The 20,967-nt window shown below is 42.2% G+C and overlaps 1 protein-coding gene across 4 annotated transcripts in view; it reads right to left on the minus strand.

Annotated features, from left to right (window-relative positions):
- The window catches only part of ttll11 (tubulin tyrosine ligase-like family, member 11), a 220,687-nt gene that overhangs the window by 182,534 nt on the left and 17,186 nt on the right, over positions 1-20,967 (minus strand). For all 4 annotated transcript variants that reach the window (XM_043720260.2, XM_043720262.2, XM_043720259.2 and 1 more), the window contains exon 3: positions 199-332. In XM_043720260.2, the coding sequence (XP_043576195.1) occupies positions 199-332 (134 nt within the window). The remainder of the gene's footprint in view (positions 1-198; positions 333-20,967) is intronic.

Below are 20,967 nucleotides of genomic sequence, written 5' to 3' on the forward strand. Positions count from 1 at the left end.
TTTAAAAAGGTACCAAAGTATTTGTCAAGATACATCATAGAAACAGGTTACACACTCATCTGATGAACCAAACTCATTTCAAATCTGAGCTTAATGTCTTGCAAAATACATGCATAGAGAACAGAGGTTATGATGCAATCTGGAATATTTTATAATCCAAGAATGACACATACTATTTTAATTTCCTCAGCATTTTACCTGATCTGCAAAAGTTTGATATTCCTCTGGCAAAATCCAGGAACGAGGATAAAACTTGTATTCTTCAGGAAATAATTCCTGCATTGTGCGAACAGCCCGACTAAAATTGATCTTACGCACTAGTTCTGTCATGCCTAAAAGAAAAAGGAAACTGCAATTAGAAAACGTTTTAGATTAGATTAGATTCTCTACAGTGTGGAAACAGACCCTTCGGCCCAACAAGTCCACACCGCCCCTCCGAACAGAAACCCATCCAAACCCATTCTCCTATCCTATATTTACCCTAACACTGTGGGCAATTTAGCATGGCCGGAGGAAACCCACGCAGATACAGGGAGAAAATGCAAACTCCACATAGACAGGCGGGAATCAAACCCAGGATCCTGGTGTTGTGAGGAGAGAAAACCGGAGCACCCGGAGGAAACCCACGCAGATACAGGGAGAATGTGCAAACTCCACATAGACAGGCGGGAATCAAACTCAGGATCCTGGTGTTGTGAGGCAGCAGTTCTAACCACTGAGCCACTGTGCCGCCCTAAGTTGTCAAAACATGGCTAAATTCAATAGATTATCTTAATACAAAATACATCAATCCCTATTATGCTATAAACCAAAGAAAATGGTTTATGCAAAATAGTTGGTTAAAAAACAAAATATGCTTCTAGTATTTACGCTGCTGGAAAAAGGGAGTTCAGTATGCAAAAACAATGAGCTGTTGAATATGATACTTTAGATCCAAAGATGTCAAGACTAACTCTTGCATGGAACCATATCAAGCTCAACTTCTGCATCTTTCCTCAGTTTAAACTTACAGGTGGAAACAGGCCCTTCGGCCCAACAAGTCCACACCGACCCGCCGAAGTGCAACCCACCCAAATCCATTCCACTACATTTACCCCTTCACCTAACACTATGGGCACAGAGAGTCGCCTGAGGCGGGAACTGAACCTGGGTCTCTGGCGCTGTGAGGCAGCAGTGCTAACCATTGTGCCCACAAGATTCCTCAAACTGTTAAGTTTCCAGGTGAGGAAGGATGAACTGGCTTCATTTCTTTATTCACTCATCCCACAGTTTAGTTATAATAATGTTAATTTTAAAATGATCCATTTTCTTGTGGGTACTTTTCTTCCAGATCCAAATTAACCTTTGATTTAAAAAGAGCCAATTGAATCAGGATTTCTTGAATTAACAAAGAGTGAATCAAACAATTATTAAACTCAAGAAGAATTAGTAACAATACACATACATACAAATAAGAGGTGAATCCAAAAAGAAAGAAGTTTTAAAAAAAAGTTTACGGGTCAATTGCTTTGATGCCCAGTCCCCATTAACACCATAACCTTCACTCCGCTCTTACACTCCCTCTCATACTACCTCCAGCCTTAGCTTCAACAATTGCAAGAGCCTCACAGACATTATTGCCACTAAGATTAAGCAATCTCTGCCACCTCATTCACTTTCTCGATCACCAAGGCAAACTTCCTTTAAAGGTTCCCTCATTATTTTATAAACTTCTATAAGGTCACCTCTCAACCTCTTTCAACAAGTGAAAAAATCCTAGCCTATCTAGCCTTTTCTTATGACTCAAACATCCTGGTAGATGTCTTCTTAACCCTCTCCAGATTAATATTCTTCCTATAACTGGGCGACCAGAACTGAACACCGTATTCCAGAAGAGGCCTCAGCAATGTCCTGTACAATCTAAACTTATAGAATCATAGAATCTCTACAGTGTGGAAGCAGGCTATTCAGCCCATTGAGTCTACACCACCCAGACCTTTACTCTATCCTGTAACGGCACATTTCCCATGGCTAAACCACACAGGCTGCATATTCCTAGGCACTATGGGCAATTTAACATGGCCAGTCCACCTAACCCGCACATCTTTGCACTAAAATACTGGAATTTTTTTTCTGAAAACATAGTAGTCTGGTGATGTGGTGTACATGACAGACTTGGGAGGAACGTTAAAAGTTATGGCATAAAAGGGACAATAGCAACATGGGTGAAAAATTATCTGAGTGGTAGGAAACAGAGTAATGGCCAATTGATATTTTTTTGGCTGGAGGAAGGTTTCTAGTAGAGCTCCCCAGAGGTTGGCTTTGGGGCTCTTGTTTCTAAAAAAATTTAATGATCTGGATTTTGGTATGCAGGAGACAATTTCAAAGTTTGGAAATGACACAAAACTTGGAGAAATGTAAACTATAAGAAGACAGTGTGAAATTCTAAGTCATAGACAAAATGTTGAAGTGGGCCAATAGCAGATGTGGTTCAGTGCAGAAAGGTGTGAGGTGATGCAGTTTGACAAGAAGAACATGGAAAGAACAGTTAATAAGGTATACAATGTCCTGGATTCATTAAATAGAGTAAGAGTACAAGAGGAAGAAAGTGACGTTGTGGGAAGTGGGAGACCAAATAAGAGTACATTGGAATAGCCATGACTGGAAGTAACAAAAGCTTTCAGTAGTAGATAGTAAAGTGGACAATGTTAGTGTAGTTTAAATGGACTGTCCTGGTAATGGTGTGGATGCATGGTCATGCGCTCATCTCCAAATCAGATATGACACCAACGTTGCAACCCATCTAGTTGAGCTTTCTATTGTTGTCAGGAGAAAAGGTTGAGGAGAGATAGTAGAGAAACTAGAATATAGAAGGACCTCAATTGTCCAACATTCGATTAAGCAAATATTGGATTATCCGGCAAGATCACAAGGTCCCGATGCTTGGCTAAACTGTTATCGGCATATATTATCCAGAATTCAATTAATCAAACAAACAAAGTACTCTCTGCTTGTGTCATTCGTTTATAAAATATGAGGGATATAGACAGAGTTATTGGTAATTGCCTTTCCCTTAGATGGGGGATTTCAAGAGGGGGCACATTCAAAGGTGAGAGGAGTAAGATTTTAAAAGGACATCGGGCAGGCCTCCCAAGCAAAATGTCCCCTCATCAATCTACTATTTATGGACAAGATGAGAGTTATTACAGATTATTGTAAAAACCCTATCGTATCAAATACAATCAAAGTCTGGAGAATAATGCGACAGAATGAGGGTAACCTGCAAAAAATCCTCCTCTTTACACCTCGAGTGGGAACACTGGGATTGCAGCCAGGGCTGACTGATGCTGTATTCAAAATCTGGGAGTCCAGAGGTATCTCCTGTTTGGGAAATCTGTTTGATGGGGAGGTCATGATGTCCTTTAAATAGCTGTGTCAGACGTCTGGGCTGCCTAGCAAGGACCTTTTTTGGTATTTTCAAATACGAGACTTTATACAAAAGAAGGCCGCATTGATAATTAATCCTGAGAAATCATATAGGGAAAGAAGTATGTTTCGGCCGATGGGTCCGCCGTTGGTCAGTACTCTCTACCACTTACTATATAAGTTATCAAAGGACATGGAATGGTTATATAAAACCTGGAGTCAAGAATTGGGGATGGAAATCTCCTTAGAAATGTGGGAGGTTGTCTGGGAAAATGCCAGGAAGATCTCTATCTGTAACAGAACTCAGGCTACTCTACTGAAGATACTTCACAGGGCTCACATGGTACCTGAGCGACTTGCAAAGTTCAAGGCAGGAGCATCTCCAATGCGTCTAAATGTAAAATAGAAGTTGGTACTCTCACGCATTGTCTGTGGACACGCGACAAGATCTGCAGGTACTGGGACAGGTGGCGAATGCTTTGACAAAGATTTTGGGTACAGAGATTTGGTTGGACCCAGTGTCTTTACTTTTGGGCTCCCCAAATTTCCCCTCTTTGGATGTATACGGGAGGAATTATTCACTATCGTTTCCTTTTGTGCGAGGAAAAATATTTTAGTGAATTGGGTATCCGAAGGTTCCCCCAGGATACTCATGGAATATATCCTCCTTGACTTCCTTATGAATATGGTGCACCAAAAATTGAATTATTTTATAGAACATGGCAGCCCTTTTTGAACTACATTGACAGATATTTCGACCATATTTTTCAGGGCCTTTGCTAAGCCATGGTAATGGTTCTGGCTGGTTCGGGGGCCCCTGGGAGGAGGAATCCTGTATAACTTTGAGTTCTGTTAGGACTTGATATAAATCTATTTTGAATATGTATTTAGTTATTGATTTACTTATTTGTTTTATTTTATTTTGTTTATTCTTAGTAGTGTATGATATTTTATGTTTTGGTTGTTTGTAGAATAGATTAGTAGTTAGTTTTTAAAAATTCTATATTGGTGTTATTATATTGTTAAATGGAGTACACTAGTTTGTATTATTTTTGTAATTTTGTAAAAATCACAAAAATCTTCTTTTTCAATAAAAATATCTATAAAAAAAGACATTGGGGCAATTGTTTTTGCACAAAGAGTGGTTCACATGTAGAATGAACTTCTTGAGAGAGCTGTCAACATCAATTCAAATACAAATGTTTTAAAGATATTTGGTTCAGTGCTAAGTAGGAAAGATTTGCAGGGATATGGGCCAGGAACAGGCAGCTGGGACTAGTTTTGTTTGGGATTATGTTCGGCATGGACTGTTTGGACTGAAGAGTCTGTTTCTGTTCTGTATGACTATGGCTCTCAAAATGATTAAAACAAATTTTGCTATAGTTAGGGCCAGATCAAAAGAAATAGAAAGAGGAGTAAACTGTTCAGTCCCTTGAGCCTGTATCACCATTCAATCAGAATCATGGCTGATCTGACATTTCACATACGCACTTTCCAGCCTTTTCCCCACAACCCCCGAATTCCCTACTGATCAAGAGTCTATTTAATCAATCCTTCTAATCTATCTCAGCCTTAAATATACACTACTCTGCCCCTAGAGCTCTGCCATTGAGTTCCAAAAACTCAATCTTCTGAGAAGAATCTCCTTCTCATCTCAGTCTTTAAATGTGGTTCCCTTTTATTCGGAGACTATGTCCTCTGGTCCTGGACTCTCCCTGGAGGGGAAACATCCTCTCAGCATTTATTCTGTCAAGACACTTAAAGAATCCTGTATGTTTTAATGAAATAAAGTCTCATTCTTCTAGACTCCAGCGAGTAGAGCTCCAATTTGTTGAGCCTTTGCTCATAAGACAATCTCTCCATACCAGGGATCATCTTCATGAACCTTCTCTGAACCTCCTCCAATGAAATGATATATATTCTTCAATAAGGGGACCAAAACTGCTCACAGTACTCAATATGTGCTATATGACACTATGACTCCATGTAGTCTCACCACCACCTTGTACAATTGCTGAGAGACTTCACTACTCTAATACTCCAACCTTCTATTAGCCTTCTGGATTACCTGCTGCACCTTTGTGCTAACTTTATATGTTTTGCACACCAGTACCCCTATTCCCTTTGCATTGTAGCTTTCTGCAGTCTTTTCTCTATGCTTTTTTTCTCCTTTCCAAAATGATTAACTTCACATTTTCCTACAATGTACTCTATTTGCCAACTTCCTGCCCATTTACTTAACCTATCAATCTATTTCTGAACTGTGTATATCCCTCTCAACCTGTCTTTCCACTTGTTTTTGTGACACCTGCAAATTTTGCTACAGTACACTCACTTCATCTCTATCCGGTTTGAGACTTCCTCAAATTGAGGAGATGATTTATCTTTCATGAAGCCTGCTTGACTAGGTTATGATTTTCCAAATGTGCTACTATTATTTCCTTAATAATTGATTCTAATATTTTTCCAAAAAGAATGTTAGAGCACATTGTCCAATTGTTAGCTGCTTAATGTCTCCCTCTTTTGGAACAGGGGTTGCACACGAGCAGTTTTCCAATCCTCTGGCACTTCTCCAGAATCCAAGGATTTCTGGAAAATGATAGTGAATCCATCGGTTATTACTGTAGTTACCTCTTTTAGGATCCTAGGATGCAAGCCATCTGGGCCAGGGGACATATCTGCCTTTAGCTCCATTGGTTTGTCTAATACTACTTCTCTAATGATGGTGATGGCACTTAATGACTCGCCCATATTCTTTATTATTAATGGGATGTTCAAAGTATCTTCAACCTGCTAAAGACTGATGCAAAACTCTGTTTAATCTCTTTGCCATTTCCTTGTTCCCCATTACCAGATCCCCAGATTCTTTTCAATAGGGCCCATATTCACTTTGACCCCTCTCTTGCTTGTAAGATGTTTAAAGTAGTGTTTGTTGTCAGTTTTTATATTCCTCCCTCATTTGCCCTTGTAGTCTATTTTTTGTCTTTCCAAAAGGTCAAATAACCCTGAATGTTAAGTTCCCAGTTTTGATATCCTTGTAACCATGTTTCCATAATGACTAGGAGATCATATTCATTTACTTCAATCTGCACCATTAGTTCAGCAGAATATTTATTCTGAATGCTTCATGCATTAAGGTACAAAGCCTAGAAGCTTGCTCTACTATCTAATTACCCTACTTTCTATTGTTTCCTTAGCGCAATAGGACATTCACAAATTCTATCCTTCCTTTACCTCTAGTAACAGTCAGTCCCATCACGAACCTGCAATCCTACTTTATTTTTTCGATTTTGATTTTCAAATTCACCATACAAAATGAACCTAAAAAACAACCTACTATTTAGTTTAAAGCCCTATCTACAGCTACGACTCTGGTCCCAAAATGATTCAGGTAGGGCGTGTCCCATTGAAAGTGCTCCTTCCTTCCCCAGTACGGTTGTCAATATCCCATGAATTTGAACCCATTCCTCCCATATCAATCTGAGCCATATGTTTACCTATTTAATCTTATTGACCTTGGCTCAATAGCTTGAGGCCTGGATTGTAATTCAGAGATCATCATCTTTTTGGTTCTGCTTTTTAATTTAGTCCCTAGCTGCTTATATTTCCTCAGCAGAACTGCATTCCTCTTTCTACTTACAGTATATAGTTGATATCTATATAGATCACAACAATTGGACTTTTTCCCCTCCCATTTCAAGTTCCTCCACAGACCAGATGACATCCTGAACTGGAGCACCAGATAGGCAACACAACCTTCAGGACTCGCATCCCTGGCCAAAGAGAACAGCGTCTATTCCCCTAACTATTCTATCCCCAACAAGAACTACATTTCTTTTTCACTGCCCTCTTGAATGGCTCCCTGTACCATGGTGATTTTGTTCATCCTCCCTACAGCCCCCACTCTCATCCACACAGGGAATAAGAATCTCAGACCTGTTAGACAGCTGAAAACTAAGGCTCCTGCAGTAGTACCTCCTGGATCCCTCTGTCTTATTCATAGTCACACCCTCTTGTCCCTGACCACTAACCAAATTTGAGGTAGTTAATCTAAGGGGTGTGATTGCCTCCTGAAACAACATCCAGTTAACTCTCCCACTCCCTAATGTGTCACTGTCTTGGAAGATCAGACTCTAGTTCTTCAACTCTGAGCTGGAGATCCTGAAGCAACTAACGCTTGCCACAGATATGATCACTATGAACTACAATGGGGTCCACCAGCTCCTCCAGCATGCAGGTGCAACATGTTGCCTGGCCTTGCAGCTTAGTTTTTAAATTAATGTGCAATTTGTTTAATTTCCAATTGGTCTTCCAGGTTTTAATTTATAAAATGTTTTTATTTACCCTTGATCTGAAATAAACCTAAAATAAATAGCAAAATTAGCAGTGATTACCAAATGGTGAACTTACGTTTTTTCTGTGAGGCCACTGTATTTGGTGCTGACCCCTAATCCTGTGCTTCAATTTATCATGTTAAAACACCTTAAGGTAGGAGCGAACAAAAAAGAAACAAAAAAAATCATCTCTTCCCCATGCATCAAAATCCCACACCGCTCCAAAATCCCATAAATATATACTCAGGTTATGTCTCACTCTGACTGTGCAAAGCTTACGGATTACAGAGGAACCTTGATTATCTGGAGGACCCGGGTGAGGAGTATTCAGTTCTGTTAGTCGAATGCTGGATAATCAATGCCAGATAAGTTAAGTTTGCGTCGGGACCTTGCGATCTTGTTTGGATCATCCAAAATTCGGTTAATTGAATGCCGGATAAGGGCTCTTCTGTATATGGAATGGGAATGGAATGCTCTACATGGAAATATGGTGGAGGCAGGCTCAACTGAGGAATTTGAGAGGTCAGTTAGTAGTTATTTGAATAGAAATGGTGTTCAAGGATATCGGGGAAAAGCAGGACTTTGGCATTAGATAAGGTACACGTTTGAAGAGCTGCCGCAGACATGATGGACTCCTGCAGCATAGCAATTCTGTGATTCTGTGCATCACAGCTTCATAAATATCACCATCTTGGATGATGGAGCTCAGTGCAAATGGAAGAAAAAGGGCAGATTTTCAATCATCATCAGTTAGAAGCACAAAGTGTCACCTCCTGAGCTCTTTAGATCACAGATGCCAGACTTCAGCCAATTTGATTCAATCTATTTGCTGACGGCAAATGATACTGCAAATGTAATGGTCCCTGACAATTTTCCGCTAGTAGCACTGAAATCCTGCACTCTAGAACTAGCCAAAGGCCTGGTGAAGCTATTGAAAATCGTCAAGGTATGCCCTGTTCAGAGTTGTTATTTCACACTTCTGGTACAGGTGGGACTTAAACCCAGACCTTCTGGCTCAGAGATAGTGACATTACCACTGCATCACAAGACCCCTCAAATCACAACTACATGAAGCCTCAAAATACTTTAGCATGAAGTCCTTTTGAAATGCTTTCACTAATCTGGAAATTCAGCAGCAACTTGCATGCAGCAAATTCAAACAACAGTGTGATAATTACCAGATAGTCTTTTTACTTTGTGACATTGTTTGAGGGATACATATTGGCCATCTGTCCAGGAATATCTTCCTTACTATTCTTTGAAATTGTGCAATGGGATTTTATTATTACACCCTTCCAAGCCAGGTAGAAGGGGTCTTGTTTTAATGTCTCATTTGGAAGATGGTACCTACAACATCACCACACTCACTCAGTACTACATTGAAGTGTCACCAAAGGTTTTTGTGCTCATATCCTGAAGTGGAATTTGAGAGTACTACTAAATGAGGCATTCAAAGTATGACCGCATTAAGATAAATTCTTAAAAATAATTATTATTAAAGACTGAAATATTTTATTGTGACTAAATTTCACATGCACAAATAGTTGAATCGATTCTGCAGTAAATGGTGAAATTAGTATTAGCCTTCAAAAAAGTCCAGCTGTACCTCATTCAATCAAATACAACTTTATTCAAACTTTTTGCAGTGGGAGTGGTGAGAGAGAGGACTGGGGGCTGCCAGGAAGCTAAATTAATCCTACAAAAACTTACCACGTGAATAGGTGCAGCGCACATTGAGCAGGGGTGGTCATGGGACAGCTGAGTTAGTGAAGTAATATATTTGGGCGGTTGCTTTGCTCGAAGTACTACTTAGGTAGTGTATCCCACCCATCCTCCTCTAATCAAAGCAAAAAGGTTCTGTGTGCTGATTCAGTAAGGTTACTAGGTTTTTTTTTCCCCAATAGTCTCTTTGTATGGATTTTAGGGCAGTTGCATGCTCCTCCTGTAGAATGTGGGAGTAATTGTCACAACTAGCAACCATGCTGACTTCATCTGCAGGAAGTGCACCAAACTCCAGCTCCTCGGAAACACCATTATGGAAATGGAGGTGGAGCTGGATGAACTTCAGATCACTTGGGGGGCAGAGGGGGTAGAGAGGAATTACAGGAAAGAGAAAGTAAAGAGTGTAGATGCTGGAGATCAGAGTAGAGAGTGTGGTACTGGAAAAGCATAGCATGTCAGGCAGCATCCGAGGAGCAGGAGGATTGACGATTCGGGCATAAGCCCTTCATCAGGAATGAGGTTTGTGGGCTGGGAGGCTGAGACATAAACAGGAGGGGTCTTTGGGGGGAAGGTAGCTGAGAATGCAATAAGTAGATGAAGGTGGGCGAGAAAGTGATAAGCTGAGGTGGAGGGTGGAGTGGATAGATGGGAAAGACAATAGACAGGTCAAGAGGGTGTTGCAGAGTTGGAGGCTTGGGACTAGGATAAGGTGTGGGGAGGGGAAATGAGGAAACTGGTGAAATCCATATTAATCCCATGTGGTTGCAAGGTCCCAAGGCGGAAGATGAGGTGATCTTCCTCCAGGGGTCAGATGGTTTGGCGATGGAGGCGGACCAGGACCTGCATGCCCTTGGAGAAGTTGGAGGGAGTGTGTTCAGGCATGAGGCGGTGGGGTTGGTTGGTGCAGGTGTACAAAGTGTTCTCTGAAATGATCTGCAAGTTGGCTTCCTGTCTCGCTGATGTAGAGGAGACCACAATCAGGTGCAATAGAGTTACAGGGAGGTAGTCACATCTCAGGTACAGGAGAAAGGTAAATGGGTTACAGTCAGGGACAGAAAGGGAACAGGCAGACAGTGCATGGAACCCCTGTAGCTGTTCCCCTCAACAACATGTTTACCATTTGGATACTTTTGGGGAGGAACGATTTACCAGGGGTAAGCCATGAGGTACAGGTCTCTGGCACAGAATCTGTCTCTGTTACTCAGAAGGAAAAGGGATGGAGGGTGCGGGGATGGAAAAAGAGGAGTAGAGCATTAGTCATTGGGGACTCCATAGTTAGGGAGACAGATAGGAGATTCTGTGGGTTGGTGTGTTGCCTCCCAGGTGCCAGGAGATCAGTGATGTCTCTGATTGTGTTTTCAGGATCCTTAAGGGGGAGGGGAAGGGAAAGCAGCGCCAAGTCCTGGTCCAAGTAGACACCAATGACATAGGTAGGAAAAGACGGGGATGCAAGATAGAAATTCAAGTAGCTAGGGTGGAAACTTAGCACTAGAACAAACAGTTATCATCTCTGGTTTGTTACCCGTGCTACGTACTAGTGAGGCAAGGAATAGGGAGAGAGAGCAGTTGAACATATGGCAACAGGGATGGTGCAGGAGGGAGGGCTTCAGATACCTGGATAATTGGGGGTCATACTGGAGTAAGTGGGACCTCTACAACAGAATGGTCTACACCTGAACCAGAGGGGTACCAACATCCTGGGGGGGGAGGTTTTCTCATGTTCTTCAGGAGGATTTAAACTAATTCAGCAATGTACTGGCAGGCAGGAATATAGTTTGGTTTGTAGTGTGTCTACTTCAATGCCAGGACAATCTGGAATAAGGTGGGTAAACATGCAGTATGGTTTGGTACCTGGGACTTCGATGTTGTAGCCAGTTCAGAGACATGGATAGAAGGACAGGAATGGTTGTTGCAGGTTCAGAGTTATGTTTCAGTAAGAACAAGGAAGGTGGTGCGAGGTGGGGGAAGGTGCAGCATGGTTAATCAAGGACAGTATTATGGTGGCAGAAAGGATGTTTGATGAGGACTTGTATACTGAGGTAGTATGGGCTGAAGTTATAAACAGAAAAGGAGAGGTCACCCTGTTGCACATTTTCTATAGGCCTGTGAATAGTTTGAGAAGAAGAGGAAAGGATTGCAAAGATGATTCTAGATTGGAGCAAAAGTAACAGGGTAGTTATTATGGGGTCTTTAACTTTACAAACATTAATTGGAAATGCTATAGTTCGATGGCTCAGTTTTTGTCCAATGTGTGCAGAATGGTTTCCTGACAGTATGTGGACAAGCCAACAAGGGGCGAGGCCACATTGGATTTGGTATTGGGTAATGAACCAGGCCAGGTGTTAGTGGAGATAGATGAGGACTTTGGTGATAGTGACCACAATTCAGCTTTGAACTTTATGTCATCATTGTCTATTGGAATAGTGCCAGAAAACTGGAGATAAGCAAATATTGTCCCTTGGTCAAGAAGGGAGTAGAGACAATCCTGGTAATTATTGACCAGTGAGCCTTACTTTGGTTGTGGGTAAAGTGTTGGAAAGAATTATGAAAGATTGGATTGAAAGATTGGATTTATAATCATCTAGAAAGAATGAAGTTGATTAAAGATAGTCAACACAGTTTTGTGAACACAGGTTGTGCCTCACAAACCTTATTGAGTTCTTTGAGAAGGTGACCAAACAGGTGGATGAGGGTAAAGTGGTTGATATGGCGTATATGGATTTCAGTAAAGTGTTTGATAAGGCTCCCCACAGTAGGCTATTGCACAAAGTATAGAGACATGGGATGGTTATCTCACAGTTTGGATCTGAAATTGGCTAGATGAAAGACAACAGAGGGCGGTGGTTGATGGGAAATGTTCATACTGGAGTTAAGTTACTAGTGGTGTACTGCAAGGATCTGTTTTGGGGCTGCAACTGTTTGCCATTTTTATACATGACCTGGATGAGGACATAGAAAGATGGGTTAGTAAATTTGCACATGACACTAAAGTCGATGGAATTGTGGACAGTGTGGAAGGATGTTGAAGGTTACAGAGGGACAGAGATAAGCTGCAGAGTTGGGCTGAGAGGTGGCAAATGGAATTTAATATGGAAAAGTGTGAGGTGATTCAGTTTGAAAGGAATAACAAAAATACAGAGCACTGGGCTAATGGTAAGATTCTTGGTAGTGTGTACAAGCAGAGAGATCGCAGTGTCCATGTGTATAGATCCCTGAAAGTTGCCACCCAGGTTGTTAGGGTTAAGACGACGTATGGTGTGTTTGTTTTTATTGGGAGAGGGATTGAGTTTGAGCCAGAAGACAGGAGATAAGCAAATGTTGTCCCCTTGGTGAAGGAGGGAGTAGAGACAACCATGGTAATTATAGAGCAGTGAGCCTTATTTCAGCCTCACTTACTACTCTTCTGGTCACGTTGTAGCTGTACAAGACTGGCGTGGCTGCACTTGGAGTACTGTGTACAGTTCTGGTTGCCACATTATGGAAAGGACGTGAAAGCACGGAAAGGGTACAGAGGAGATTTACCAGGATCTTGCCTGGTATGGTCGGAAGGTCTTATGAGGAAAGGCTGAGGGACTTGAGGCTGTTTTCATTAGAGAGAAGGTGGTCAGGAGGCGACTTAGAGACATACAAGATGGTCAGAGGATTAGGTAGGGTGGACAGTGAGCTTTTTCCTCAGATGGTGATGGCTAGCATGAGGGGACATAGCTTTAAACTGAGAGGTGATAGATGCAAGACAGATGTCAGAGGTAGGTTCTTTACTTTAGGGCGGCACGGTGGCACAGTGGTTAGCACTGCTGCCTCACAGCGCCAGAGACCTGGGTTCAATTCCCGCCTCAGGCGACTGCCTGTGTGGAGTTTGCACGTTCTCCCTGTGTCTGCGTGGGTTTCGTCCGGGTGCTCCGGTTTCCTCCCACAGTCCAAAGATGTGCAGGTCAGGTGAATTGGCCATGCTAAATTGCCCGTAGTGTTAGGTAAGGGGTAAATGTAGGGGTATGGGTGGGTTGCGCTTCGGCGGGTCGGTGTGGACTTGTTGGGCCGAAGGGCCTGTTTCCACACTAAGTAATCTAATCTACTTAGTAGTAAGGGCATGGAATGCCCTGCCTCCAACAGTAGTAGTCTTGCCAACTTTAAGGACATTTAAATGGTTATTAGATAAATATATGAATGATAATGGAATAGTGCAGTTAGATGGGTTTCAGATTGGTTTCACAGGTCGGCGCAACATCGAGGGCTGAAGGGCCTGTACTGCGCTGTGATGCTCTTTGATTTAATACCAAGTCTAAACAGTAGAACGGAAGTTCTCATCAATGCAAAAAATATAGATTACAGTCCAAGAGAAACAAACAAAGAGTGCATCCCATGAAGGACAGCAGATCCATGAACTACAACTTTTCAATTTCCCAAAATTTACATGCTTAACCTCTCAAATTTGCTGTTCATTTCAGTGAAAGCATGATCAAATACAACACTAGCAATATGCTGGCTATTGACATAAAATCAGGTTGGCATCAGATTACAGCTTTTCTCTGGAATTTCCTCGCTAAACTTCTGATTTTCTACCTGTCATTCTTTAATACACTTGTTAAGATCTAACATTAGGATCTATTAAGACTGTCAATATCTCAAAGCTCCTGCGAAGCACTGAGTAGCATATTACGACTTCATTGGCCCTCTCGGCTTACACAGACAACGTGCTCCTCACCTTTACTGACCTGTCTGATCTGGACAGGATGCATGAGTGCCAGTCAGTGTACTCAGCGGAGTCTTCCGCCAGGATCAACTGGGCCAAATGTTCCGGACTATTGGTTGTTCCATGTCGGGTGGACTCTCTGCTAGAGGAGTTACAGGGGTTCAGCTGGAGTACCACCCATCTCCTCTATCTGGGGTCTACCTTAGCCCAGTTGAGGAATCCTGGCCGGCAAACTAGCAGGAGCTGGAGGCCAAGGTCTCAGCTCGCCTAGGCCGCTGGACAGGACTGCTCAGAGTGCTTTCTTACAGGAGTAGAGTGCTGGTTATAAACCAGCTGGGGGCCAGCTTGCAGTAGTACCGGCTATTCCCTTTGATCCATCCTCCTGGTTTTGTTGCTGACATCCAAAGAATATTGGTTCCCTTCTTCTGAGTCTCCCTCTTGAGGGGAGCGGTCAGTCGCTGGTGTGCGTTTGCACCCATGGCAACTATCCACCTTCAGACCTTGCAGCGTTACCTTTACATTGAGTCTCCTCCTAGGTGGTGAGCCCTGGCAAGGAATTTTATTTCCCGGCAGGTGCTTAACCTCAACTACGACACATAGCTCCTGTTTATCAAATGTGACGGTCTGGAGGTTGCCCTTAAGACGCTGCCTGTCTTTTACCAAGACCTGATCACTGTCTGGAACATGGTCGAATCACATCATACCTACCTTCCGGCAGGAGTAGCAGCTGCTGTCAGGAAGCTGTTGCCCAGCAATCCACACCTCTGTTCTCGTTGGTTCGAGTGGCTATCGGAGGGGAGGGCCATGGCAGTGAGGGTGACCAGAGTCGGCAACGTGCTGAGTGGTTGGTGTCTCGACCGGATGCTGCTGCAGGATATAGTGATCAGGGCAGCAGTGGACATCCGGTTCGTGGCCACTGTCATTCGACGCCTTAAAGTGGCAGTGCTGAGACCAGACATAGTGCACCAGTTGGAGGATTCTCAGATGTGCAGTAGAATCCCGTCTGCGCTTACATCTGCTGGACAGAATTTCACATTGGCCCCAAGGTCCCGAACTACCCATAGGAACCCGTGTCCTACAACCGGAGCCGCCTCCGGAGTTTTAGTCTTGTCCCCTTCAGAGATGTAACATGGCAAACCCTCTATCGACTGCTGCTGCATACCATCCACCTCTTTTCCCTCATCCACCACACAGACACACCTTGGCATGCCCATTTGCCACCGAGTGGTAGGGATCCCCAGCGGAGGGCTCTCTACACGGGAGTCCTCCCCCTTTCACTCGGGGATCTGGGGTGGAGGGTGTTGCCCGCAGCGGTCCCCTGCAACTGCAGGTTGTGGTGATTCACGGACTTCCAGCCCAACTGCTTGTTCTGTGGTGCTGTGGAGTCCGTGGCCATGTATATATGGGGTGTGGGCATTTGCACTCTTAGTTTTCCAAAAAATTTTCTCTGCTTTTGGTTGCACTTCAGTCTCACGCTCCTGATCTTTGGGTACCTAGTGCGGGGGAGGTAGGTCAGAGGACCTCCTCGTGGGTCTGCTCCTGGGCCTGGCCAAACTGGCCATAAACAGTCCCAAGCAGCGGGCCGTGGTAGTGGTGGTGATGGGGTGGGGGGGGGGGGTCATCGTGGCCGATTACCTGCCCCTTTTCTGTGGTTATGTCCGTGCCCAGGTGTCCTGGAGAAGGAGCATGCGGCGTCTACCAACACCCAAGGTTTTCAGAGAGAGGTGGGCACCGCAGGGAGTGGATTCTTTTATTTCCCCCTCCAACTCTATTTTGATTTAATCCCTGCCTTGCACTTCACTTTTGAAAAAAGGTATTACTACTTATTCAAAAATACATTTAATTTGACAAGTTTAAGAACAAGTTTGCCATCACGAATCCATATTATAAATTATTTTCAAAATCATATTGCAAATGTACAACTTCAATATCCAGGGCCACTGATCTTTAACAAAGATGCAGTATTAGTTGACATTAATTATTTCGAAATAAATCCAGATATAATAACAATGTTCAGACTTTTTCTTTATTTGATTCAAGATTGCCTCCACTAAGTTTAAAAAATATTGCCAATATACTTCAACTCTCACGAGATTCTTTTATCATCCACCTCTGTGTGCATAGTTAATGATTCAGTGTATCTGAAGCACAAAGCATTTGACTATAAGATATTTTGATATGGCATTAATATTAGTTTTTGTTTCTTTGACTGAAACTAATGACAAAACCAGAGGATCCTACATTTACCATAAAAAACTAAAATCACTTGCTTTCAGGTTTTGAAAAGGCTTACTTGTGATAAACACTGACTGAAGTGGTTGCTGTGCAGCATTCACTTAGTTACTGTCTTTTCAAAGAGTACAACTACTGTCAGATATGAATTTCAATTAAGTTTATTGTCAAGACATTAAGAACCAGCCAATTAACATATTTATTAAGTTGATTGAGCAGATGAATGTGATTTTGCTGTCAGCAGAATGCGTTTGATTGAGATCAAGTAACTTAAGGGTGAGCTTTGAAATGCCCTCAGATTTCCTTGAGAATCACTACATCTACACTTGAATGTTTCAAGTAAACGTACAGAGCACCATCATTCAAAGCACAGACTTCAACAATGGTATACTTACTGAAACTATTAAATTGGTTATTGTATCTGCACCACAGCCTCCCCCATTTAAAACCAGCATCAGTCACAAGTTATCTGTATTTATATCAGGGACTGTAACAAACTAAGGTTGAATTTAAATTTTGGGGTCATGTACCTTGGAGCAGTAGTTGCTAGAAGCTGGAATGTGATTTCCAACAAAGCTTAAACAGCTGTGCCCTCACTTTAACACGGCCTACACTCAGGAACTATCTTCATCCCCATTGTTATCAGTTCGTATTAAGGAGTCACTAAATTTTCAAGCCTCAAAATGGGTTCACGGTGTGAAAAAAATTGGAGTGCACAGATTTATACAAATTTTTTTACCGCAACCACTTGCAGTATTCATTCAACAGAATGTACGAGTTTCTTCTAAAATCGTACAGGAGTTTAAAATAACTGATTAAAGTACAACTAAACCGCTGTTTTATTATGTTTGATTTTTATATCTTCCATTTTTGGTTTAGTACAGGGATTCAGTGTAGATCGCAATCTCATGAAAATGGAGCCAGAATTTTGCAGTTGCACACTCAAGACAGTAATGGTTGCCGTGGAGCTCTGTCAAAGTTCTAATGGCAGTGAGGGCTCTCTAAATTGCAGAGTCTTTAAAATAGTGACTGTGGACTAACTACCTGATGTTATAGACCTGAATTCTGTCCTGATTAAGATATCTTTTCTTAAATTAAAGACCCTGCATATTAAACAGCTTTCCCTGCTGCTGCTTCATGGTCCTGACCACAACCCTCGCAAGCATCCCTCTGCCACTCTTGCTTTCCATCTAACCCCCACTCACCATAAAGACCTCTCCAATTCTACCACTTGCCAGATATTTCCTCTCCTCACAAACATTGCTTCCCCCTCCCCATGGCCCACCACTGTCACAGGGCAGGAGTCTCAGCAACTTTTAAATGTCAAAATGGCATCATGATTGGAAAACATTTGAGAACCACTGGTCCAGTGTATAATGTTTGCATGTTACAGGGTACTGAACTAATAATACAATCCATAATAAAAGAGAGAATGAGAGAGAAGTTAGTTGATGTCAATTTTCCACTTAAATGGGTTAGTGAATCAGAAACTATAAGCTTGAGGCATTCAAAACTGGGCCTCAAAACTTAATGGTGCATAGCGAGACAGCATGGTTCAAATTGGTCCAAATTTGAGCAGCAACAAAAACAAAACCATCAGAAAATGTTCCTAAAAATGTAATACAACAGTTGAGTTTCTCTAACCCAGATGATCTTCTGCAAGTGATCAAGTTCAGCATTCTGAAAGGATTTAATTAGAATTTATTAATCAGGTTATGCTAATGTTGATTTGTTTAATTAGTTCCATTATGGACAGAATTTTGAGTTAATTTATTGTGCTAAGTTTGTAGATTAGATAAGTTAGGCTGTGTTTTCCTACCCTCAGTGACTGTTCACATTTAATTAATTTCAGCAGCAAGCTTTGAGAGTTTTAAAGTAAAGTTTATTTATTAGACTGGGACTGCCATAGTGTTAAGGGTTTAGATGGAGAGGAATTTGTTAAGTGTGTACAAGAAAATTTTCTGATTCAGTATGTGGATGTACCTATGAGAGAAGGTGCAAAGCTTAACCTATTCTTCGGAAGCAAGGCAGGGCAGGTGACTAAGGTGTCAGTGAGGGAGGAACTTTGGGGCCAGTGACCACAATTCTATTAGATTTAAAATAGTGATGGAAAAGGATAAACCAGATCTAAAAGTTGAAGTCCTAAATTGGAGAAAGGCCAATTTTAATGGTATTAGGCAAGAACTTTCAAAAGCTGATTGGGGGCAGATGTTCGCAGGTAAAAGGATGGCTGAAAAATGGGAAGCCTTCAGGAACAAGATAACAAGAATCCAGAGAAAGTATATTCCTGTTAGGGTAAAAGGAAAGGCTGGTAGGTACAGGGAATGCTGGATGACGAAAGAAATTGAGGGTTTGGTTAAGAAAAAGAAGGAAGAAGAAGAAAAAGAAGTAAGGTAGAGACAGAATAGATCGAGTGAATCCTTAGAAAAGTATAAAGGAAGTAGGAGTATACGTAAGACGGAAATCAGGAGGGCAAAAAGGGGACATGAGATAGCTTTGGCAAATAGAATTAAGGAGAATCCAAAGGGTTTTTACAAATACATTAAGGACAAAAGGGTAACTAGGGAGAGAATAGGGCCCATCAAAGATCAGCAAGGTGGCCTTTGTGTGGAGCCGCAGAAAATGGGGGAGATACTAAACTAGTATTTTGCATCAGTATTTACTGTGGAAAAGGACATGGAAGATATAGAATATAGAAAAATAGATGGTGACACCTTGCAAAATATGTCCATATTACAGAGGAGGAAGTGCTGGATGTCTTGAAATGCATAAAGGTGGATAAATCCCGAGGACCTGATCAGGTGTACCCTAGAACTCTGTGGGAAGCTAGAGAAGTGATTGCTGGGTCTCTTGCTGAGATATTTGTATCATCAATAGTCACAGGTGAGGTGCCGGAAGACTGGAGGTTGGCTAACGTGGTGCCACTGTTTAAGAAGGGTGGTAAGGACAAGCCAGGGAACTATAGGCCAGTGAGCCTGATATCGGTGGTGGGCAAGTTGTTGGATGGAATCCTGAGGGACAGGATATACATGTCTTTGGAAAGGCAAGGACTGATTAGGGATAATCAACATGGCTTTGTGCATGGGAAATCATATCTCACAAACTTGATTGACGTATTTGAAGAAGTAATAAAGAGGATTGATGAGGACAGAGTGGTAGATGCGATCTATATGGACTTCAGTAAGGCGTTCGACAAGGTTTCACATGGGAGACTGGTTAGCAAGGTTAGATCTCACGAACTACAGGGAGAACTAGCCATTTGGATACAGGACTGGCTCAAAGGCAGAAGACAGAGGGTGGTGGTGGAGAGTTGTTTTTCAGACTGGAGGCCTGTGACCAGTGATTTGAACGTGAGCACAAGAGGTATACAGTTAGTAAGTTTGCAGATGACACCAAAATTGTCGGTGCAGTGATCAGCAAAGTAGGTTACCTCAGATTACAACAGGATCTTGACCAGATGGGCCAATGGGCTGAGAAGTGGCAGATGGAGTTTGATTCAGATAAATTGAGAGTTACTGCATTTTGGGAAAGCAAATCTTAGCAGGACTTATACACTTAATGGTAAGGCCTTAGGAAGTGTTGCTGAACAAAGAGATCTTGGAATGCAGTTCATAGCTCCTTAAAAGTGGAGTCGCAGGTAGATAGGATAGTGAAGAAGGTGTTTGGTATGCTTTCTTTTATTGGTCAGAGTATTGAGTACAGGAGTTGGGAGGTCATGTTGCGGCAGTACAGAACATTGGTTAGGTCACTGTTGGAATATTGGGTGCAACTCTGCTCTCCTTCCTATCAGAAAGATGTTGTGACACTTGAAAGGGTTCAGAAAAGATTTACAAGAATGTTGCCAGGGTTGGAGGATTTGAGCTATAGGGAGAGGCTGAACAGGCTAGAGCTGTTTTTCCTGGAGCGTCAGAGGTTGAGGAATGACCGTATAGAAGTTTACAAAATCATGAGGGGCATGAATAGGATTAGTAGGCAAAGTCTTTTCCCTGGGGTCAGGGAGTCCAGAACTAGTAGGCATAGATTTAGGGTGAGAGGGGAAAGATATAAAAGAGACCTAAGGGGCAACGTTTTCACACAAAGGGTGGTACGGGTATGGAATGAGTTGCCAGAGAAAGTGGTGGAGACTGGTACAATTGCAGCATTTAAAAGACAGTTAGATGGGTATATGAATAAGAAGGGTTTGGAGGGATATGGGCCGGGTGCTGGCAGGTTGGACTAGATTGGGTTGGGATATCTGGTCGGCATGGACGGGTTGGACCGAAGGGTCTGTTTCCATGCTGTATATCTCTATGATTATTTACAATTTAAAATCACCTGAGTTTCTTTTTGTGGCTTACTTTCTTTGATAAGTTGAGTCTTTAGTTGAAGTGAAGTTGTTGCAAAGCACAGGATTCTTGAAAAGCTGTGAAGTTTCTTGTAGGTGAGTTTCCAGGAGGTTCGCTCAGGTGAACTTGAAATTGCAACAGGAAAAAGGGAATGCTTCCCCCACTTTCAGGATATTGCTGTTTAGATGACTTGCAACCAGTTCAATGGCATTCTGATGGAGATTATTTTCAAGAGCATTCAGTCCTTTCCTCACCAAGT

The sequence above is a fragment of the Chiloscyllium plagiosum genome, unplaced genomic scaffold (genome assembly GCF_037043375.1).
Source record: "Chiloscyllium plagiosum isolate Xiang-an unplaced genomic scaffold, Cpla_swu_hap1 HiC_scaffold_21, whole genome shotgun sequence".
Lineage (NCBI taxonomy): Eukaryota > Metazoa > Chordata > Chondrichthyes > Orectolobiformes > Hemiscylliidae > Chiloscyllium > Chiloscyllium plagiosum.